Here is a 25213-nt window from a genome sequence, read left to right as displayed (position 1 = left end):
ATATTTGGTAACTACTTTCAGTTGCTGGTGAGATGCTGAGAGGCCAATGCACAGCCATCCGACTATGACGTCTGGAAGAACGCAAAGCCTCAGGGACCAGCCTGAGAGAACACTGCCTCTCTATTCCTCCTCAACACACTCGGGGTCCTCCCACAGGCTGGATGAGCACACACCCTAGAATGTTACATTACAAAACGCACTTCACAAGACAAAGTCAAATCATTAAGTGATTATCACATTAGAACCAAAGAGCAGAAAATTAACCTGCTGACGGAAGCAGCCTTGCCCAGCCAATGTGGGTCAGGTGCTCGAGCGTCATCCCACGCAACAAGAGATGGCAGGTTCGATTCCAGGTCAAGGCATGTGCCTGGGTTGCGGGCTCAATCCCTGGTGGGGGATGGTGGGTGGTGGAGGGGCCAATCGATGATTCTCTCTCATTGATGTTTCTATGTCTCTCTCCCTCTGCCTTCCTCTCTCTGTAAAATTAATAAAAACAGATTTTTTAAAAAGAAAGCAGTCCTCAGAAGCACCAGCTGGAATGAAGGCAGGTGGGGTGAGAGGAAACGGAGGGACCAGTGGCCCCAACAGGAAGCCCTTGAACTCCAGGTGAAACAAAATTTGCAGCTGCATCAGGCCAAACGGAGTCTTATTATGAAGGAGGCATGGCTGCGACGGATGCCTGGGAGCCAGGTAAGACTGAACACAGACACTTCTGAGCATATATTTCTAACTAGATCAAGTTTCTTTACCTTCCAAGGTCCACTAGCAGATCAGGTATTTGCAAACAACTTATAAAAGGCTTATCTCAGGGTTAAGAAAAAAGAGATAACTAATGTGCTGGTTGTCTCCATGGATCGATTACAAATGAATCAGGAGTGGAGAATAACATCATTTTGAAATTATAAAGGGAACTCATGTGGATGGGATTTGACTGATAAGTGGATTTGCACAACTTTTCAGGGACACGACCAATACATAGAGTACCTCACTCAACTCCCAACCTCTCAGTCCATCACATGTTCTTCACTCCAGTCATCTGAAAATCCTCCTGGGCACAAAGGTACCAACCTGGAGTAGGAAGGAACTTGAACTTCCCTTTCTTCTCTCACAGGTCTGATTTCATCTGGTCTTGCTAACCATCTCCGACCACTTCATTTCTCTCCTCCCGTCCTTTTCCTACACCCCTTTACTAGTATTTGTCATTCTCCAAACTCTCTGCTTTAAAACTCTCTTCAGAGGAAAAGGCTTATGTATAAATATAACAAACAGGCAATATCTCTGTGAGCTAAGGCCTTGCACTTAATTCCCAGCCACCTGTGCCGAGGGACAACTGCTGCTCTGGGAGAAGCGAGGGCTTCAATGAGCTGTTACGTTAAGCCTGGAGAGCAAAAGTAGGTTCAGTGGGTAGAAGTTACAGGCAAACATTATAACTCAATGAGTTACATCTCTTCAGTTGTAGAAATGTTGACCTTGTTTAGTACTGAACACTTTGTCATTGGCCATACTTAACAGAAAAAAAAAATTCCTCTTAGGCATATGATGGAGAGTATGCCAACACTGGAAAGGAAAGAGATGGTTAATAAGAAACCCATGATTCTACAATAAATAATATGACATGAATCATTTTTCCATAGCTGAGATACAACACCATTCACATCCATCTGCTGAGGCAGGTTGACTAAAGATGAACTTTAAAAAAAACCCCACAAGAACGCTGGCCAGTGTGGCTCGGTTGGGCATCATCCCATTCATTGAAAGGTTGTTGGTTCAATTCCCGGTCAGGGCACATGCCCAAGATGTAGGCTCCACGGGTATGGGTAGGGGTGTGCAGGAAATAGCTGATCAATGTCTCACTCTCACATAAATGTTTCTCTCTCTCTCTCTCTCTCTCTCTCTCTCTCTCTCTCTCTCTGTCTCTCTGTCTCTGTCTCTCTCTCCTTCCCTATCTCTCTAAAAATCTAAAACCTAATAATAAATGTAAAAAAAAACAAGATAGGAGAGGTGTCCATCTCTGACCCCAGAGCAGGGGATGAGTCTATCCTAGACTTGGATAAAAACTGAACTGTAAATAGATGTGAAGACAGAAAATGTTTTGGAAAAGGTAAGAGGTTGTAAAGCCAGAACCTTCAACATAAATCTAATGAAATACATTACATAAGCACAACAAAAGAAGCTGTGCTTATGTAACTACTCATGGCTAGGACATGGGTGCCTGGCTTATGTGTTTCATTTTTAAAAGCCCATGTAATAAGATATTAGTATTCTGGCTTTTCTATTCTGGGTAAAAAGGAAACTGAAAGAAAATTATCTCCTCTGCCCCCACCCAGGTCCACATGGGCAGCTAAAGGGCAATAAAGAAACTTCCATTTCGGAACACTCCTATAGATATACCCTCTTTGACCAAAATGCCACAGGGCCGGCAAAGATTTCTAAACGGATTACTGAGAAGCTTCTGAGCATATTAATTCAAGACTACTGTTTCTGGAATTTAGCTTAGTCCCTTGGAGAAAAGTTGGTCAGTTGAAAACAAAAACATAGATAAAGGAAATTGTAAGACTCACTGGTCCAACGGCTGTAATATTGTACCAGCACTTTCCGCAAACCTGTTATCACTGTACTAGTGATCTCAGAAATCTGTGAATCTGCCATTTCCAAAGCTGATCATAATATCATGTTCACACACGGGAACCAGGCTATTCTTCTTCTCCTGGCTCATGTGCCCCAACTGACCACAGCATTTTTTTAGCGCCAGGAGGGCTGTTCTTACACTTGTTACTTTTGGATTTCCTTCGTTACAGTCCACTCAGTAAAAACAAAAGTAGGCGGTGGAGGAGGGAGCCATGCAATTTACTACAGCAAGTTACAGCCAGCATCTGTTTAGTGTGCGCTTCCTACCTCGTGAGAAAATGGCCATCGAATACAACTCCACACACAGCTATTTTTTCACATGGTCCTATCACCCAAAACCATGCATGTGCCTCCACTTCAGCGCACAGATCACCCATCACACACACACCCAAGATGAAAGGAAAGGGGACCTGCCTAAGGAAGCCCGTCACACCGACACTTGCTTTGCATTCCCAATGGGGCGGCTGGGGGTAAAAAATACAAAGTCAGCCTGTGGAAATGTACACAGTCTCAAAATATCTGCCTACCAAGCACTTAAGTATTTAGGAGGGGGAAACAGTCCTTTTAAAGTAGAGAAAACTGGCAGACACCACCATAACCCGGTGGCCGAAGTGAAGATCATGAATGACAACACAAATCAGCATCGGGCTCCTCCCGATCGGTTGCACTGAGAACACGGCCCTTCCCTGGTGTTCTTGTTAAACCTCCTCAGCAGATTGGACAGTCTACAAAACAACTGGCCTGCACTCTTCAAAGTCCTAGCTCATGTCAGAAAAAAATGGAAACAGAAGTTAGTAGGACAGAGTATACAAAGGGGACTTCAGCAAACTGAAAACTAAATGTGATCCTGGCGCAGAAAAGAAACAATTGGCAACATTTGAATAAAATCTGTTGATTAGAAAACAATACTGAATTGATGTTAATATCCAGATTTTTGCCAGAATGTTAACTGTGGTACTTCTGGTTATGTAAAGAAATGTCCTTGGATTTAGTAAGTATACAGTGAAATATTTACAGTTAAAGGGCCACCGTGTCTATAATTTGCTTCCAAAATTTCAAAAAAAAAACCCATATACATATATATATATATATATATATATATATATATATATATATGCATAGATGGAAGAGAGAGAATATGAGTAAGTAAGTATGGAAAAATGTAAATGTTTACATTTGGAGAATCTTGGAAGCACATATAGAAATTCTTTATAACATTTTTGCAATTAAAAAGTTTTTCAGAATTAAAACAAAAAAATAACTAAATGGGTCTGAGCTTTTTGAGGAAGGAGCTGGAGAAGGAATGGAATGAACCCCATCTCCTCTGCTCCCTCATCCCCAACACTGAGAAGCATTATATTGCCCTGGGTTTCCCTGGAAGCTACTGTGGGAGACCCTGCAGTGAGCTCCCTGAGAGTACCACTATATCCTCAAGTGTCCAGAGTCTAGTGCAAGGTCTGACATATACAAGATATGGACATCGAATGGACTTAAAGAAATAGCTGAAAGAAATTGTGGACAAACCCTAATCTATAGTACTGTATCTGCAAAGTTGGTAGCCCTGTGGCCTCTTGTATGAATGGCTGGGTGTGAATGAAGGGCAGGAGGCATCAGAATGAAGAGTAAGATGCGGTTCTTCCGCCGAAACCGGTTTGGCTCAGTGGATAGAGCGTCGGCCTGCGGACTGAAGGGTCCCAGGTTCGATTCCGGTCAGGGGCATGTATCTGGGTTGCGGGCGCATCCCCGGTGGGGGGTGTGCAGGGGGCGGCTGATCGATGTTTCTCTCTCATCGATGTTTCTAACTCTCTGTCTCTCTCCCTTTCTCTCTGTAAAAAAATCAATAAAATATATTTAAAAAAAAAAAAAAAAAAAGATGCGGTTCTTCCCTGGGGTGTTCCCTTTGATTGAGGAGGCAGGGGAACTGAGCATGTCCTCTAGGGCTGGCCTGAAATGACCTGCTCCTTTGGACGGGCTAAGGGAGGGCATACATCCCAGGCACTATGTGTCCCAGCATCCAAGGTCTCTGTTGGATCCTGCATAAGCTATTTAATGCACTGAGATAAGAAGAAATGTAGAACAAGATCCCCCAAGATAACATTAGGGATTGAATAACTCCATATTCGGTAAATCCTTCATCATGAACACAATATCTGGTTACATTCTGTTCTTCCTTCCCAAACCAAGCAGTGCTTGGTGTTTCAAATTCATATTGACTATGCACATGAGGTCTGAAATTGGAATCATTTTAATTACTAAGTTCTAGAAAGTTTCAGAAAAGTTACTTAACAGAGAAAAAACATGATGTTGCTTTGAAAACTCAGCTAATTCAGGAACATCATAACAGATTGCTTTACAAAAAAGCATTTACTTGTGAGTGGAGATGAAGGGGGAAACAATTACAATTCACAGACCACCAGAGTGTAAGTATTAGGGCAAGTTCCTATAACCCACAGAAAATTGGGATCTATGATAAATGGGCTTTTTCTAACCACCACCAAGATATGATTGCACAATCATGAATACTGTGTGATAATATTCCAGAAAAAAAATTTAAACACGGCAAACCATGGTATATAACAGAGGGCAGGACTCCAAACTGCAAACTTAATTTACATATTAATTCAAATAGGGACTTCTTTGCTTTAATAAAGGAATACAATTTTCAAGGAATGTCTAGGTGGGATTGCTACGCTCACTGGTCAGGGCTTGTTCACCAATTTATTTGAAAATAAGCTCATATGACAAACCCCAATCTTAATGGGGGGAGGGGGGAGGAAATCCCTTCCTATCTAATCTAACAATAGACAAACATGGTAATTGACCATGCCTTCGCTATGCCTCCCATTGGCTAATCAGTGTGATATGCAAATTAACTGCCAACAAAGATGGCGGCTAATTTGCATACTGCAGGCAGGGCAGGCCAGCGCAAGCCACCATCCGGGCCCCCATGTGCAGCCTAAGCCCCGCCCCCAGCCAGGACCCCTGTGTGTGGCCCTGGGCGCGCGGGACCCCTGTCTGCGGTCCTGGGCTGAAGGGCTTGGCAGTGCGATTGGCCCGAGGAAGCCCTATTCTTGCAGGAATCCTCCTGCAATGGGCTTCTAGTTCAGTAATAATAAAGTGAGCCCATAGAGGAAAGGGGGCAGGTTGGTACAGCCACTCTCTCTTCCTCTTTACTGGCCACATCTGGGGGGCCAAAGAGTTCTCTGTCAGAGTCCATCCATTCCTCTAACTTAATAAGGACAGATACTCAACTCACCTCAAAGTTTTTGTTGCCAGTTACTAGTTTATTTCTCCCTAATACCCTTCAGCATCCTATTGTCCAGGTGAAAGCTGTTCCACTTCTCTAAAATGGAGGGGGAGGACCTGGACATGTCTTCTTTCCTTCCAGGTTCTCCCAGGAACATGCTGACTGTAAAACCCAAAAGGACACGGACTAAAGATACATAAGAAAGCATGTAAAAAAGGCACCTGCTGAGCCCCCAAGAGCAGAAGGCAGCTCCTTCCCTGCTGTGCTCCGCATTCCTCTTGTCCCAAACATGGTCTAGTCTTTGGGCTGCCAATAGCATGGCTCTACCAACACCAGCTGAGACTGGGAGGATTCATGGTGACCCAAGGGCTCATCTAAGGATTTGAGAAGAGACCCCTTCACAGAGTTCAGACAGAGCTTCAGATCTGTTATGTAAATAGGTAAGATAGTGTGTGGTATTCTTAATACTTCATACTTCTCAATGTCTATCTCTCCCCCCACACATTTATTCTCATTTCTCCTTGAGAACCCATACTTCTGATTCTCTTGGGCTGTTCTACAACTGGAATAATAGTGGCACCGCAGGAAAAAGCAAGCCATCGTCTATTTTTGTCTGAAGAGGAAACAAAGACACTGGACCAAAGGAGAGTATGACAGCTCTTGACATTTGAGACTTGGTGCTGGTCATCAGCTCCTAGTATGATATTACCAATGAAAAATGCAGTAGCTTTGCCTGTTGGTCCCCACCCAACTGGTTCTTCTTACCTTTGGTTCCATTGAAATGAAACTGTGGGTTCCTCTGCTCGAGAGAACTGACCTTTTAATCGTCCTGCTATGGTAGAAGTGGTAATAGTCCTTCAGGGCCCCGATCTGCAAAGACAGTGGGGAAAGAACAAAAGAAAGAGAGTCAGTGTATGAAGTCCTCCGTTTTCCTGTTTTTCATTCAAATAAGAACACAACCCAAAAAAAGGTCCATCAATTATGCAGTTGCCTGCTCTGCTTCAATGTTACTTGAACCTCGGTGATCACCTTTCAGAAGGACATGTGATATGAAGTGGAGTGTCCTTGAGGCAGTGACTGCGGAACTAAAGATTATAATGGGGCAGCTTAGCCTCTCCCTATCTCCCTCTTAATGTTTAATTTATATGCAGCATTTTAAGTAATTCTACATCAATCTATATCCAAATGTGGGAAAGAGAAAAAGTCCAATAGCTATCTGGTTATAAAAACACACGGCATTCTGTTTGCTCTGAGAAATGTACAATGAAGGACCTTGTTAGATTATTTATATCATTAATTTGAAACAAGTCCTAAGCAGTTGATCATTCACAAAGAAAACACTACTTCGTTTGTTTCCTGACTTCAGTAGACAGCAGTTTTTCATTTACTGCAAAACTAAAAGTTGAATGGCAATTTCTTAAACAAAACAAAGATCATATATCGTACCGATCAACCAAGTTTCCTGTGTAAAAATAGTTCAATCCACTTGATCTCAACCATTTCTTTAACAAATTAGCCTTCTTATCTGTGCACCCCCTTCTTTAGTTAAAAACAGTTCTGTTTAGGGTAGCTTTCAAAGTTAAGTCCCAGTCCACTTTAGAAAAACAAATGAGCAAAATCTCACACAATCATATTCTCTTGGCAGATTGTAAAATGTGGATCACATAATGGAAATTGAACAAGTACAACAAATGCAGGCAGGAGACCTGGGTTCTAGGTCCAGCTGATACTTGCCAGAGGGGGCTTCTTGACTAAATCACATATACTTAGTGAGTCTCAAGTTTTCATTTCTATAACACTGGACTTTGGGCTGGTTCATTTCTAAGATCACTGCAGCTCTCAAAATCCCTTCTTTGACACTGACACTTTCCCTGCTTTGGGCAAATACATTAAGTGGCTCTTTCTCCAGAACATCATGGCTTTTCCCTAAAAGAATGACCAGGATGTTTCTAATTGGGACAAATCAAAAATGGGCTTTCTTCATTGAAAAAAAGAAAAAAGTCATTGGTCCAGCTTAATTTTCTTATTCCCATCTTTATTTCTTATTCCCATCTTTCCATCACATTCTTAGTCCACCCACCCCTTTACTATAAGGATGATCAACCTAACCTCTATTCCATTTAAGAGCCATCTCCTCACTGGGACTTTATGCACTAATTGAAGGTCTCTAGTTCTCATTAATTTTGAAGGTCTGAAGCCTCCCATTTTTTCTTCAAGTGGACACTGCCCAGATGTACACAGAAAAGATCCTGGGCTCTGAAAACAAATATGAACCCAAGACAAGGAAATCCAGCTGAAGCCTCTGATCTTGGTGATCCTGGGCTCTGAACCAGCAGCAACAAGGAGGAAGCGGGAAGCAATGCCAGCTCTCACCTCCAGGTGTTTCCAGGAGGGATTCAGAGGCCAACATTAAGATTCCAGAGGACTAAGGGAAGCATTCAAGGCGGGCACGTAATACTTCATAAGAAAATCTTGAAATCCCAAGAAGCTTAGAGTTTTCACCTCATGTAGCTTTTGTCAAGAGTGCTCCTTGGGAAAATACAGTAGTTCTTGTGGAAAGGAACTTAGACTTGCTGAGGAAGAGCCTTACACAAAACCTACCACCAGCGTGAAAATTGCCAGTGTGTTGAATGTCCACTCAAGTATCATGGAACCTCTCTGATTATTGAAAATGAACGAATTCAACGTAACTATTCAGCGTGAACTATGGATGAAATACACCCCAAAGATATATTCAAATTCTGTGTGGCCTCGTTGGTACGAACTGGAATCCTAATGTCATGTGTAGGACGGTAGAAGACAGAACCCTTGTCCTGACTTAAGTTGCCCTGGGAGCTTGGTTACATCACTTAATCTCTTTGGGCCATGGTTTCCTCCAACGTAAAGCAAGGACACAGGAGGTGTAGTGGACAGGACTGGGTGTCAGAGTCAAAGAGGGGATAATAATGTTTACGGGTTTGCGTAGTTACAAGGACTGAATGTAGTAACAGGTGAACTGCCTGGTCAAGTCGTTGCCTGGAACAGAGTAAATGAAAGAAGGTTATATTGTCCTACTCTGTCCACAAGGGCCTACATGATCTGGCCCAGCCTCCCTTTCTAACCTCCCCTCAAATCATACCAGTTCCCAAAGCTCTGGACTCTGCCACGCTTGCCTTTCTCAGTTCCTGGACTTGTCATGCCAGCTGCTTCCTCTACCTACAGAACCCTCTCTGCCTCCCTTCCTCTTCCGCATCCTTTATGTCTCACCTCAAGTAGGAAGTCTTCAAAACTCCCGGACCAGGTCAGGTCCCTTTATTGTATCATCTCACAGATCACAATAGTTACAGTGTGATTGGCACAATTACTTATTTCATGTCTGTGTCCCCAACTGCACACGCCAGTGAGGCAGGGACTCATCTGTTTTGTTTACCATTTTGTTCCCAGCTCCTAATTCATGGCTTGATACACAGTAGGTTCAGGAAAGAGAAGGTCACTGAATGAATGACATGAAAATCAGACTCCCTGAATTGCTAAAACTGCATACAGGAGAGCTGGGTGAGACTCAAAATCTCTGGTATGAGTGTCACAGAACTAAGGCTAACTTTGGCAAAAATGGTTGATTTCTGCCCCAACTGACGTACCAACTCTTCCAGGCTTATTGTTCTGAAGGTTTTAGGTTGAGACATCTCTATGCTTTTGCTTTCTTTCTTCCTTTTTTTTTTGCCCCACAAGACAATAGCTAAGGAATAGTGTGCATTAGTTCAATTATTCTATCTCATCCAAACAAAATAATCTGTCACCTCCCAGGATTTTACATATATTTGAAAGCATGTTTACGTCTCCCATCTATTAATATGCATGTTCCTTATTGGCAAGAATTGTATCTTTGATATTCTTTCAACAACACTGAGCATGCTGAGGGCATTTAATAAGCATTAAGAAGAAAAATGTCATAACAGGTTGGAAGTTACTCAAAAGAAAAACAGTGTATGAAAACGAAGCAGTAATATTGTCTATAAGAAGGCATTCCATCTAGCTCCTCTGGGATCATGTAAGACAAAAAGATGACTGTGTTTATGTGTTACACAATAGCAACGAGGACTAGAAGAAGCAATATATATAACTAACTTAGGAATATTTTATAAATAAATCAGGAACCATAGGAATATATGAAGTATCAAATCAATAGCAGGTAAATCAAAGCTCAACCTTTTCCTGAACACCACATAAAGGAAGGAGAATAATTCCTTCTCTCTTGTCCCTCTTAAGCTCCTCTTCTGTACAACGACACGCAGACACTCTTATCTGCCTAGCAACACAGCTCTATTCACAACACTAAGTTGATGAATTTCATCTTTCATTCCCAATCCTGTCAAGTTTTTAAAAATATATTTTATTGATTTTTTACAGAGAGGAAGGGAGAGAGAGAGAGAGTCAGAAACATCAATGAGAGAGAACCATCGATCAGTCGCCTCCTGCACATCCCCCACCGGGGATGCGCCCGCAACCCAGGCACATGCCCTTGACTGGAATCGAACCCGGGACCTTTTAGTCCGCAGGCCGACGCTCTATCCACTGAGCCGAACCGGTTTCGGCGCTGTCAAGTTTTTGTGCTATTTCTTCTTCAGTGGTAGTCTCTCAGCCTCGTACCCAAACTTTTCACTATCCTTTCTCAAACCAAATCATGTTCTTAGGTAAGGCTTTTTAATTAGCTATTTTATACTAAGGTGTAAATGACTGGTAAGACTCAATGTCTTAGTCCTTTAGTCCTTTCAGAGACAACTACAGTTGATTAGAAAATTAAAACTTCAGCCAAATAAATGAGTCTATGGTGCATGTAATTTCAAAAAACAATCATTGGAGGGTTTTGGTTTTCTTTTCCGGCAGCAGAAGGGAAGCTTTCCCATGTCCCTAAATGCTTGTCTTAAAAGCAAGCTACTGACCTCTGAGCAGAGGGCGAGGAGCCAGAATAAATGCATTTTGCACTGGCCTTGCCCCTGATGAGGAACCGTGTGGCTTTTCAGAATTCATTCACCACCAACAGTCTCTCCTGTGCTCGCAGTTAAAACCATCACCAGTCTAATGACTCCAGGCATGAACCCACATATAGTTCTATAAGTTGGCCAATCATGCCAGTGTGTCCAGGAATGAGGTGTTCTCAGAGATACGGGACTTGTCATTGCTTTAATTGGGGCAGTCCCAGGCAAACTGGGGCATCTAATCACCTGGTAATAAAGTGCCAAGGTCATGGGCACTCTGGCCACCTCGACGAACCTGTCAGTTTTCTCCGGCTGCTTGTCTGCCCTGTGTTCCCTCTTACCCTCTCCAATTTAAAGTTGTCTCCAAATTCTTACTCCTCTTTAAAAAGTTATTTACATCCAACCTACAACCATTTTTTAAAATGGACAAAAATCTAAATGAACATCTTACAAAAAAGATATACAGATGGCCAATAAGCACATGAAAAGACACTCAAATGCAAACTGAAATCAGAATTGCATTATATACGCCAGAATGCCTAAATTTAAAAGACTCACAGTAGCAAGTTCTAATGAGACTGTGGCGCATCGGGGCTCTCGTACTTTGCTAGTGGGAGTGTAAAATGGTCCGACGCCTTTGGGAAATCATTTGGTGATTTCTTAGGAAGCACACCATCCTCCTCATGACCCACACATTTCATTTCAAAGTATTCACCTCAAAGAAATGAAAACCTATTTCCAAACAAAAACTCAGATGCAAATATTTATAGCAGCTTCCTTAATAGCAGCCCCAAACTAGAAACGGTGCAAATGTCCATCAACAGGTAAATGCATAAATAATGGTATATCCATGTAATTGAATGTCCAGCAATAAAAAGGAACAAACTACTGATATATATCTACTGATACACACACACACACACACACACACACGATGAATAAATTTCAAATATGATTCTGACACACAAAAAAAGTTCATACTGTCTGCCATGGCTGGTGTCGCTCAATGGTTACAGCATCAGCCCGTTCACTGAAAGGCCATGGTTTGTTTTTTGTTGTTACTGTTTTTTTCCTAGGGGCCATGGTTTGATTCTCAGTCAAGGGCATGTACCTGGATTGTAGGTTCGATCCCAGCCCCAGTTCAATCTCATGCATCCCATGGGGTGCGTGAGAGGCAACCAATGGATGTGTCTCTCTCACATCGATGTTTCTCTCTATCTCTCTCTCCACCCCCCTCCCTTCCACTCTCTCTGAAAAGCAATAGAAAAAATATCATTGGGTGAGGATTAACAACAACAACAAAAGTGCATACTGTCTGATTCCACTGATATGAAATTCTAGGACAGTTAATCAACAGGGACAGGAAACGGGTCAGTGATAACCTGGCATGGGGACTGACTGGGAGAAGCCTGGAGAAACTTAGTGTTGGTAACATTCTGCATCTTGACTGTGGTGGTAATTACATCGGAGGTAAGTGCTTAGGTGTGCTGGAACCAGCTCATCATGGACTCTCGAGGTCCAATCACATCTTTTCCCAACACCCTATTCTGTGATATCATGTTGATCACTTGAAATCAACAATGATGGAAGCACTTACACATCGGGAAAAATTAGCAAAAGCTACAGATTAGGATTTCTTATTTTCCCTGAAGAGTCAGTTGTTTAGTATTTATCAGCACACCATGGAGTGTATGCATTTGTCAACACTCAGCCAACCTTACACAAAAGTGGCTGCATTAGGGAGGTATGAAAGTTACATCTCTATAACAATGATTTTGAAAATTATAAATTCCCCTCTTCTGATTTCTGGAGCTCTCCCAGCTGTAGGACGACTTGGAGATTGGGAAACACAAGAACCCAGTTTCCTGGGGCTGAGATTTATCCTCCAGCTCCCACTTCCTCACACCGTCTCAGGTGAAGGGAGAACCAAGTCACCAAGACCATTGTTCTGGCTGACCAACCTCTTTCCAACGCCCACGCTGACAAGTTCAAAACTTCCCCTTGTCAAACCCATTGAGGCAGAAAGTTACAGAGGCAGCGGGGGATATACTGCTTTCCCTTCATTCAAGTGATAATGTGTTCCCAGGAGAATGCTAAAGCAACTGTAATTATTTGCCTTCAGTGTTCCAGACTTTGTAACATTCAAAGGAGAACCAAAGGGAAGGTGGCCTTGACTGCTTTCCACAAAGTCACCAAGCACAATCCCAAACTTAGGGCCTTTGCACCTTCTGTCCTTCTGCCTGAAATGCTCTTCCAGAAATCTCCATGACTCCCTTCCTCACTGCTTGCAGGTCTTGGTTCCGATGCCCCCTTCTCAGGGAAGCCTTCTCTGACCAACCAATTGTCAATAGCCACCGCCCTTTCTGCCAAATCCCATCCCCCCTTGATTTATTTTTCTCCTTAACATGTGTCATCACTTAACATATTACATATTCTCTTTATTTATCCTATTTACTGTTTATCTTCCCTCACTAGAATGTAACTCCATAAGGGCAGAGATTTCTGTTTTATTTACTTCTGGATTGGCCCTAGTTCCTATTAGCAGGGCCAGGCATACCCAATAAATGCGCAGAATAAATGAATCAGTGAAAGGCCCTGCCCTTGAAAAAAATCAAAGCAACAGTGAGTATGTCTCCAAATGTTAGGGAGGGTTTCTTGCTCATCTCTTTGTAACTCTTTCTGTGATATAATATTGGCATATAATGTATCACATGCTTTATGCTTAATAAATGCTGAATGAATGAATGAACTCATCATATGTAAATATATCTGAAAACTGAGAATTTACCACCAATAACCATATAAATCACCAAAATTTGCATTTACTTTTTTAGTTCCCTCCTTGGTTCCATCATAGTCTTTGACCTCCTGGAATCACTGAACAAAAGTGGTGTTTATAACAAAGATGCTCTAACAAGGTTATTGAAGTAGTTTAAAAGTGTTAAAGGATAGGGCAAGGAAATGCAGAAGCCTGAGCAACTGCTAACATTTGTGGAGCACAAACTAAATGCCAGGCATTATTGCACTGCATCCTCACAACCGTATGAAGCAGGTGTCACTGTTGCCATTTTATATGCAAGAAAGCAGAAATTCACAAGGTTTAAGAACTTGCCCTGGGCCACACAACTAGTAAAGGAGACTCAGGTTGATTCCAGATGGTCTGTCTAACTCCAGAGCATATGTTCTTAAGGACTCTAAAAGATGCTTAAAATCGTTTCTCGGGAAGAACTTAAAACCACAGCTACCTAGACGTCAATTATCCAAAAGACGATTCTCCTGAGTTTTACATGGGGGCTGTTTTCTAGAGATATTTCTGTCTACCTTCAGCAGATGGGGGAAAAAAATGAAAGTGTTGACAAGTACTTGAGAGAGCTCATTCCTGCCCTCATAGGGCAAGAAACCCGGTCACTAGTTCCAGTTCTACCACTGACCCCAGGGAATTTACATTAATAAATTCATCCTAGCAAGACAGCATCTTTAAGGTAACCTTCACTGTGAAGTTCAAGGGGCCTTATAAGCTAAACAAGTGTAACATCTGGCACCAAACACCAAAGAAGGTATTAAACTGGGCCATGGAATACCACAGAATGAGAAAGATCTTCCTTAGACGTTACTTTCACGTCAGCTGCTCCGAGAATACCTGTGACTTCTAAATTCCTTCAGGTTCAGGCTCAGCATTTGAGCTCTTCAGAGGAAGGCATTGGAGTCCAGGAACTCGGAGCAAAAGCACTACAATAATTTTGTTAAATCAGGATGCTGATGAAAAAAATATATAATCTCTATGATATCAAAGAAAGACAGGAGGGATGTGGCAGGCTGAATAGTGGCTCCCACAAATGTTCACATTCTAATCCTCAGAATCTTACCTTACCTGGTGAAAGAGACTTTGCAGTTGTGATTAAATGAAGGATTCGGAGATATGAAGGTTATCCTGGATTATCTGAGTGGCCCCGTGTAATCAATGACAAGGATCCTTACAGGAGGGAGGGAGCAAAGTCAGAGAAGATGTGATGGCAGAAGCAGAGGTCAGAGAGAGAGAAAGGGATTTTTAAAAGCTGTGCTGCTGGCTCTGATGGATGGAAGAAGGGGCCACAAACCAAGGAGTGCAGGCGTCCCCTGGGAGCTGGAGAATGCAAGGCAATGAAGTCTCCTCTGGAATCTCCAGAGGGAACACAGCCTTGCCAACATCTTGATTCTTAGGTTAGGACTTCTGGCCTCCTGTACCGTAAGGTCATAAATGTGTGTTGTTTTAAGCCACTAAGTTTGTGGTTATTTGCTAGAGAAGTAATAGGAAACTAAAACAAGGTAGAATTTGTTCCTCAGTAAACATCTATGAGAAGCAAAGGAAATGAAACTATTTGTATTTAGAGCCTCATTATTTTTCATAATGTTAGGGCTCTCGGGGTATTCAGTTATCAATTTCCAAATAGCTGTATCAATATAATAGTGTTCAATTGGTCAGGCACTCTGCTAAGTACCTGTTGGCATTTTCTTGTTGATCTTGCTAAACAAAATTATCTTGCTTAATCCTCAAAAGAAACTGAGGTTCAAGATTGAGCAACGTGCCCAGCAAAAGAGAACAAGGAAATGGTTTGTCTATTCAAAGCCAGTATGTAATTAATACTGCTAAATACCAAAGCTACCACTTGATGCCTTCTGTCATTATATCTAATCTTTCCAACAACCCTGCAAATGAAGAAGTTATTCTAATTTTATAGACAAGGAAACGGAGTCTAAAGCTGAGAGAGGTTAAGTAATACACCAACGTGAGGAAGTGTCAGGATCAGGATTTGAAACCAGGTCTGTCTAACTTCAAAAATCTAAGCTTTTTCTAGTCACAGCACTTTGATTTTATTTAAAAGCTATTTCAAGGGTTTTGTAGTGCCTCATGGGATTCTACTGGCACACTCAAATATCTTCAACCCATTCCGCTTTCTTCTCTCACCAATATGAGGACTTATTACTTTATTCTAAAGCTACCTGATCGGCGGAGTGTAGGAGAACCTAGGTCCCATAGTTCGTTTTGAAAAGCAGGGAATCAAAAACATCCTGACTACAATTTCCGAGAAAGCAAGAAACAGGTACAACAATTTCACTAAGGAAACATAAAACACAGAGATAGGGAGGCTATCCTGGATTATATCCATGGCTCCAGTGTACATCACTGAATTTTCAGTGGTAATCACTGAATTTTCAGCACCGAATTTTCCCAGGTCCAAATGAAAAATCTATAGTCTGCCCCATCTCATGAGACATGAGATTTGGCCCAAAGTGAACCGTAGAATCTCAGAGTTGGAAAAGACAAAAACAGGATATTAATCTGATTTTCCCTACTGGGTGCAGGAATCCATTCTTCAAACTGGCGAAGAGCACTGCATTTTCTAGGGCAGCCCATTTGTTAGAAACTTCTTCCGGATCATTAGTCCGAGGCCATGCACTACTCCTGGTCTGGCCGGTGGAGCCAACCCATGTCATTCAGGCCAGACAGCCAACAGCTCCCTCCGGGCTTCCCTGCTCTCGGCTGAACATGTAAATCTGTCCATTCTGTTCTCGTGTGACAAGGCTTCACGGGTTGCTTCCCCTAGATAAGCCAACACCTGTAATCTCTCCCCAGAAAACCTGGGGCCTAGAACACAACACTTCTCCACTCCAGGAATGGTGGAGCCAGGACAGAGCCTAGGACCCCATGACTTCCTTTGGCAATATACTTCCAATGGAAATAACATTGGCAAGAATTTAGAAGGATGAACTTGGCTGACTACAAAATACTCAGAAACCCTTTTTAATTTGGTTGGTTCTCCTCCAGCCTATATTTTAATATATTGAATGTGATAGAAATTTACATTGCTGTTGAATGTTGAATGTCATTTTCTATCCTCTACTCGATGCTTTTATAGCCTGCCTAGACATTCATTTACTGAGTGTGTACTATGTGCCAAGCACTGATCCAAAGATAATGCAGAAAAAGTGAACAGGACAAGGTCCCTGCCAGCTGGAGATAATGTTCTGACTTGATTTCGACAACCCCTCCTGGTACCAACTGCAAGTTTAAAATTTACACCTTCTCTTCTGAATCAGATGGTTTCTCCCAAGAGCACTCAAATAATTTTTCATATTAATGTATTACAGATAAGGATTGGGTTAAACATTCAACATAGAATATGTTTGTAACATTCATTTAAGAATGAACTGTAAATGGCATAAGGCTTTGATTTGCTTCAATCCATTTTTGTCAAAAATGAATAATTATGTCCTTAATGCAAAATAATCCTTGTACTATATTCCTCAGATAAGAACATTTATTACTGCTATTTATAGTCAGCTATTCTTTTAAAAAGTTTTTCAAAAGCCATCTGTAAGTAATTTCTGGAGAAACTAAAATAAATTATTGTTTAATATTTAAGCTATTCCACCTGCTTGTAACACACACACACACACACACACACACACACTCGGAATAGAGTCCAAGAGAAGCTGAGAGAGAGAACACACACAGCCTACATGGAGGTCTGTGTTCTTGTCATTACTGATCATCTTAGCAACTTGAAGCATTTCCACGTACATGGAAACAAACAGAAAACAGTACATATTTTGATTAGTGGAAACGTTTTTAGAATTACCTCTGGAATAGAAATTTTCTCTTCAGGTCCAATGGCTCTCAGCCTTTGCTATACATTAGAATTATATGAGGATTTAAAAAATACTAATGCCAGGGGCCCCCATACCTACCGTAAAGATTCTAATGCTTAAGGACTAAGTTAAGGCCAGGGCATCAGCATTTTCTTTTAAACAGCTTTCTAGGTGATTCTATGTTCAACCAAGGTGAAAAGCCAGTTTTATTTCTGCAGAAATCAAACCGTTTACCCTGAATTCTGCAATCTCAATTCAAATATTCCTATCTACTTAATACATTTAAATGAGAAAAATCTCTAATTTCATTTGAGCATTAATGTAATGGCCATGTTTTATTCATTCCTTTAATTATTTCAAAAGCCCCCCCCCCCCAAACACACACACATACACACCGAATTTAGAAAAATCTATTTAGCATACCAGATTCAGAATTTCCAATATTTTATCATACTGGTAAACAGAGGCCATGTTGAGCACTGCAGCACTTTAAATGACCTGCTTCATTCTTAAAAAGATAGATTCCGAATGTAAAAATGTTGAGCATTAAGAACATGTAAAAAAGACTTAAAGACTTACATGTGCTCAAGATAGTGGACAGCCTTGTCACCTCAGTTAAAAAAATAAAAACATAGAAAGAGAAGCTCCCTCATATCTTTGCAAATAGCTGTTTAGAGGTGCCCTGTTCATTTGTCACCATCCGGGTCTTTCCTGAGGATCATGAGGGTGCAGGATTGTGACCTTGAAATGGGCCCTGATTTGGGGACAAGCAAAGCATCCATGGCCCAATGGCAGAGGGCAAATGCGTGAGCTGTGAAGCCCTGGATCTAGGCAGATGTGAGGTCGGGTCCTATTCCTACGGTTCCTGAGGCTCGGCCACTGTGGAAGGCTACTGGGCCTTGTACTAATTAAGGATGTCACAGACACACATCTAGCAGAATAGATAAAATAGAATTGGCAGTACCCAGTGACGGTGAGTATGTGAGTTAATGGAAGTCTCATACACTGTTGTTGGGACGACTTGGAAACAGTTTGGCAATTTATAATAAAATTAAACATTCACTTATTATAGGACCCCGAAAGCCCAGTACTAAATAGTTTCCCCAAGAAAAATAAAAACTGACATTCACACAAAAATGTATACATGAATTATTTATAGTGGCTTTAGTTATAATCACTCAAAACTGGAAACAACCCAATATCCTACAACTGGTGGATGGACAAACAAATTGGTACATCCACACAATGGAATGCTACTCATCAATAAAAAGGAAAAAATTACCAATTGATTAATCAGAGATCATCTCTAATTCATTATATCAAGAGAAAGAAGCCAGGCTTCAAAGGTTGCATGCTGTATTATTCCATTTACAGGACATTTAAGAAAAGGCCATAACATAGACCAGAAAATCCATTAGCAGTTGGGGATGTAGCAAGAGGCTGATTCCAAAGGAGCATTAGAGAATTTTTCCAAGGTAATGGAATTGTTTTACGTATTTATTAAGGAGTTGACTCTATGATGACTGACATTTTCAAAACTTACAGAACTCTACAGCGAATTTTCCTGTATGAAAGTGTACTGTATGTTTGATTACTGAGGTTTATGATACCTCAATAAATTTGATTCCCTCCCCCCAACCAAAAAAAAAAAATAAGTCTATAAGGAAAAGCCCAATCATCAAAGTGACTTAACTGGAAAGGTGATACAAATGAAAGAGCCAAAGATTAAAAAGCTGTTTGGATTAAAACATATTTTTAAATTGGCTTCATTCAACTGACGAGCTTCCCCAAAGCCATAGCAACCACCTCAGCATTTGGAATTACACAGAGCACACAGCTACCCTGAGAATCATTCCAATATGTAAAGCTTTCCTTTTATCAAGGAAATGAAGTTATTTCCACATATCTTAGAAAAGCACCTTCACTCACATGCCATCTTCGCAAGGACAAAATCTGACTGAGTACGCTAAGTGATGGAGTCCTCTGACACTACTGTAAACTCTGAAAACATGGCTGGTAATTCTGAAGCAAAGATGAGAATAGCTCATTCTCTAAGTGCTGCTAATCACACACCTACTATAGATGCTCTGAAAGTAAGTCAAAAACCAATGTGAGTGATTCTCGAAGTGTGGCCCTGTGACTAGAAGCATCAGACCAGGAGGACCTCTGAGCTGAGCAGAATGCACATTCACATGCCCCACCCAACCTGAATCAGAATCTAGTCACCACCATGCTCAGCCAACTCTCAGTTCAAGAGGTGAGAAAGGGTATGACTGACGAAGCAACATTCAAAAAAGGATGCAAGCACCCTGTTTACTCTCTTGACCTATGCAGTCAAGATAAGGTACAAACCCACCCTCCGTATACCCATACAATCTGCATAATAAAAAGGGTTTTAATTCTAGGTTTTACCCTTTTTATAATGCAGTGAGCCCAATCTGTTTAAAATAAAACTGGATTTCAAGTAGAACTTTACCCAAACTCAATTCTAGGAGATAATTTAAAATGTCAATAATGTTCACAGTACTAAGAGAGAGGTAGTTATCTAGGATCGGTTCATTTCATGCCCAAGTGAATAAAATTTCAGAACTAGAATTTCACAGGTGATATACATACTAATGATTTCTAACTATTAAAAATTAAAAGTTGTCTTCCACTAAACATCAGGTCCTGCCATATTCTAATTTATGTAGATTATATCTCCTTAGCTTCTGTTTTCCATATAGAAAGCTCAATAATGATTTGTAAATTTTCAATAAACATCTCAAGCCCTAAGATCATATTTTTCTTCCTCTTTTCAAGTACAATGTTTTCATATCTCAAGAAATGTCTTAGTACAAAAAAATGTTATATTTCATCCACCTGAATGGGAGTTCATCAAGCACAGGGAAAATGAATAAAATGGTCCCGATATCATCATCATTATATCAGCAGATAGGCTCAAATTATAAAACAAGGCTTTATTTGCACTAAATTATCAAAGGCTCCTCTTGGAGTCCTGCTTTATTGACACTACCTGTGTATGGTTTCCAAAGACTATAAATTCATAATTCTGCACAAATGAACTAGCTACTCTTTCAGTCACCTAGGAGCAGATATTCAGTCTGATGCTAATTCCCAGGTGGCATGCAGTTCTTCAGTAGAGGCATGTTCATAGGAAACAAAATTTGAACATCAGGTTAAGCAAAATAGTACCAAGGTAGAGCCATTGCGCCTCACCTCCAATACGTGGAAAAATAATGCCAGTGTTTTGGATTATGGGCATGCTTTAGCACCGTTAGTGATTGCCCACTTTAAGAATTTTACAACCTCCTAAACAGGATAAATAACTCATCATGGCACATGTTTTTGTCTGCTTGTTTTATTCTATGTAACGGCAAAATTAATGGCTCCCATACACATACTCTCTCCATCTTTAAACTGCTTTCCCATACATTGTTTTATATGAGTAATTAAGGTAATTTCATTCGGCTTTATTATAACTGATCAATTACTTCTTGTTACTTTTGTAATAAAATATAAAAAATGTCTTTATTGGGTCTATGAGGGGCTGCCAGACCTGTCTTCTGTTTACCTTTCTGTTTACCTTCCTTCTAGTAGCGCCTCCCCCTCACTCACTGTGCTCTAACCCCACTGGCCTCCTTCTCAGCCTATGACCTGAGCCTTTACTTTCCCATCTGCCTGGATTTCCCTTAATTCAATCTCTCATTGCCTAATTCATCTCATTTTTTTTAGATCTTCACTCAAACATTACTTAGTCAGAAAAAGCATTCTCTGACCTCTCTGCTAAATGGCCTTCCCCAGTTACTCTCCATCTTGTCAAGCTATTTATTTCCTTACTAACTTAAAATTTTGTATATTGCCTGCACCCAGCACAGTGCCTGGCATATAATGGCTGCCCATAAACACTTTTAGAATGAGTGAATAAATGAAAGAGTGCTGTGAAATAAGAATTATTATTCTGATTTTCCAAATAATAAAACTGAGTCCCAGCTAAATGCATCAATTTATCCAACATTACCCTACGAGCAAACGATAAAAACAAGATTTTTCTAGTACCAAGCTCTGCTATTTTTCACTATTCTATATGAAACCTAAATAGGCTAAAGAACATCATAATTTATGCTTGGAGTCATAGTTTCGATTTTTATTAAAGTTTCAGCTCCAACTTGATTAACTTCAAGATTAATATCTTTACCTCAACAATACTGAGACTAACATGTCAAGCTTTTAATTCTTTTCTTAACATAAAAAAGTCCATTGACCTATATCTCAGCAGTTTGCTTAGTCTTAAATATATATCAAATAAACCCCCCAAAAGGAGTTTAAATAACCATTATACCCACCAAGTAAATGTTTGTATCCATAAAATAGAAAGTTAGAAGTGATGTTTAAGAAAATGTTCTTGGTGCAGTAGATTGAGTTTTAAGTATCTCCCTTCTATCATTCCTAAGTACTTACTGTTGACATAAAATATAAACCCAATACAGTGTTTACCAAAAGAATCATTGCAATGTTTACAGATTTTTGCAGTAACTGAAGTCATATCCTTATCTGGACAGATACCTCATATCTGGAAAAATGAAGAAAAAGTGTCTTTAATATATATTACGCTTCTCTCTGAGGCTTCCATTGGATGGGAAATTAATCCGTGAATTATTTTAATGTTCCAAACACTGGATATTGCCTGATCGCTACATTTGTGCTGCTCAAATAGATGCAGGCAATTTAGCGGAAGAACAGGGCTTTGCAAGTTTTCCTCCCTCTTAGGCCAAACGTGCCAACATTCTGTAGCTAAGTTGTGAATTAAGTTTAAAGCCCCAATAAAGTAAAGAGATAAAGACCCAAGTTGGAGAATGGGAGTCACAAGCATTTATTCCCATCTCAAAGATATCATGTTAATTTGAACTCTCAGTTTCTGCATTAAATATGCTGATAAGCCTCTATTCTGTTATTTTAGTTACTATACAGACCTTTCACAGGCCTATAAATGGAACTTACAAGCTCAGTGTGAAGTGATGTATCCAACAACCAACCCTTCATCTCACCATTTAACAACTACATCAGGCAAGGAAAGCTGAGTTTAACTTGCAGTCATAGATAAAGGCACCCCCTTAGTTCATAGCCATATTCCTACAGGCAAAAATAATTACTATGTTCATCTCCCTCAATAAGAGCCTCTGACTTCCCTGGTTCCCAGGACCTACCAAGATGTTCATGCTCTAGTCATTAGATAAATCATTTACTTATTACTAAACAGCCACCATGGTAGAACTGACCTTTCACTGTATCAATCAGTAAAAGATATCTGGCATTTCTTAGCAAGATAAAAGGGTATAAAAGTCAGATTTTCACAGAACAAGGAAAGAAAGATTGCCTCCAAAATCAAGTTATTTATTCATATGCTGCATACCTATATATACAAACTCCCTTAACCAATTTTCCACACACACAAGGTGAGGCAAAAGGAGGTTTATAGTTGTTTGTATGGCAAAATACTACAATGATTAATAAATAATAACACAAGAATAAACTCTGCTTCATGTACTCACAACTGTAAACCTACTTTTGCCCCACCCTGCACATTGTCTCCTAAAGAAATACAGGTCCTGATAAATACAAACATTATTAGCAAGGATGAGTGAAGAACTATACACACATCCTACAAAGGATCAAGATGACTAGAAAAGCTTCATTACATCATTAATAAAGTAACTCTCAGAAGTCGCTTTTACCATAAGAGCTTGACACTGGAACTCAGGTTTGCTAAATACCTTTATCCACACGTCCTCATTTGGGGCCTCAGTTCCTTCATCTTCATAATGAGGGGACTAGGTAACACCATTGCTCACAACTCTAAAACCCAATGGGTCTAACTACCTGAGGGCCATTTATATTTTAGGAGACATTATTAGGATTCTTCCAAAGCCATGGACTGTTGGAAGTGGCATTTCTTTCAAGACAAATAAGCTACCATTAATTAAAACATATCCACCCCCCCATACACATACACACACACACACACACACACACACACACACACACTTTCTTCCCAACAATAAGGAATAACCAAATCCGACGTGGTGATGAGGGGGCAAAAGTCAGTGCCTTATGGAATGCAGCAGCCAGCAAGACTCAAGCAATAACTTTTATAGAACTTTGTCATACTCTCCCATCACAGAGCCCTTTATGATAACACTCAAGTAAGCCCATCTGGTTGAGTTAATAATTAGTTTAAATCTGTTACAAGTTAATCATACATTAACTTGTCATTCCTGGTACATGATGATACAGTGAATTTGACACAATTTACAGATAATATTTTGCAGTGCCTTTCATTTTTCTGTATTTCCTACACTGATTAGAAAACAAGTCATTAAAGAACAAACAGGACCTTCAAATAAGACCTATATACACATAGGCTACATTAAAAGGGGCGGTACACTCTAAGGAATCATGTAGGGTTTCAGAAGGACCTCTCCAAGGCTGACGCAGACCCCAGGCCATTTCTATATTTTGAATAAATGCTAAAAACCTAAAGCTTATTTATTTAAATGTTTACATGTAATATCAAAATATAACTATGCTATTCACCAAATAGTTTCAGGATGCACCATGCTTACTATAAATAGTGAAATGTAATAACACATAATATACAAGTTTTTAAATGGACACTGTATTTCAGCGTTCAGCCAAGGCATGAAACTGTATCTACGGGCTCATTGGGAGATATTTCGTAAATATGAAACCTGGAGCTAAATGATCTTCCAGCCTGTGTTCCGGGTGTCCTGCCCTTCTGCAGGTCATCTGAAGATCCGCCATGTGGACAGGGCCTTTCAGCATCAATTACACAAAAAAGCACAAATATGTGACATGAAATATCAACAAATATTTAGATGCTCAAACATTTGTAACCATACAACAAATACCTCTACCCCAAATGCAAATAGGCTATAATTACGCAAAATCTGACTACTGAGGTTGGATCATCAAAATGCAAATAAGGCTGAAAATGAGCGAATGAGTCCCATGTGTTGATGTTAATGAAATAAGAAGGCTGAGACCAGACTGGAGGGAAAGCGGATTCCTCAGAGAAAGAGAGGCTGTCTGGGGACACAGCGGTCTATCTGGTGCCGCAGAAGAAATGAGTCCAGTGGTTGTTCTCAACCCCAGCTGTTCTTTGAAGACTACAGACACCCAGGACCCACTCAAAGCCAATTAAGCAGAGTGGCTCCTGGTATCTTTAAAGAGTCCCAGGGTACAGGAATGTGGAGCCAGGATTGAGAGCCATTGAGTCAAGGCAGATGAGGGATCAGGGCAAGAAAAGGCCAAGTCAGAAGAGCACCAGTGATCAGGATTTGGGTAACTGCAAGGAGACAGAGCCGGCTCCTTCTAGAATGGAGCTGGTATGGGAGTGGGGTAGGGTTGACAGATGTCCATAAACAGGTCCCTTTCTTGTTCAGCAACAGAGTAAAGGAAACAGCTCTGTGGAGAAAAGGGCATTTAGATGACCGAAGTGATGGTACGCTAAATTCAGACAATGCTCTTTTCCACATTGGACTGCATGATGTCCCATTCTCCTCTCAGTATGTATATGTATTTAAACGTAAACATTTACCTTGCCCATTCATGTAGTAGAGAACGGGTCACATTTCTGTGCAAAAATGTCTAATGGCCTTTCTGTTCCCTCCGAGAAAATCCAAAGTCCTTACTGTGCACGACCTGCGAAGACCTAGAGCCTTGCTCCTCA

The 25213-nt window shown here is 40.7% G+C and overlaps 1 protein-coding gene across 4 annotated transcripts in view; it reads right to left on the bottom strand.

The window, feature by feature from the left end:
- Window positions 1–25213, bottom strand: part of PCSK5 (proprotein convertase subtilisin/kexin type 5) — a gene marked incomplete at its 3' end in the record, with an annotated part of 420910 nt that overhangs the window by 379648 nt on the left and 16049 nt on the right. For all 4 annotated transcript variants that reach the window (XM_081103066.1, XM_081103067.1, XM_081103068.1 and 1 more), the window contains exon 2: window positions 6641–6745. In XM_081103066.1, coding sequence (XP_080959192.1) covers window positions 6641–6745 — 105 coding nt within the window. The remainder of the gene's footprint in view (window positions 1–6640; window positions 6746–25213) is intronic.

This window comes from Myotis nattereri (genome assembly GCF_964212035.1).
Source record: "Myotis nattereri genome assembly, chromosome: 12".
Taxonomy (NCBI): Eukaryota; Metazoa; Chordata; class Mammalia; order Chiroptera; family Vespertilionidae; genus Myotis; species Myotis nattereri.
This window is presented reverse-complemented; position numbering and strand designations above follow the sequence as displayed.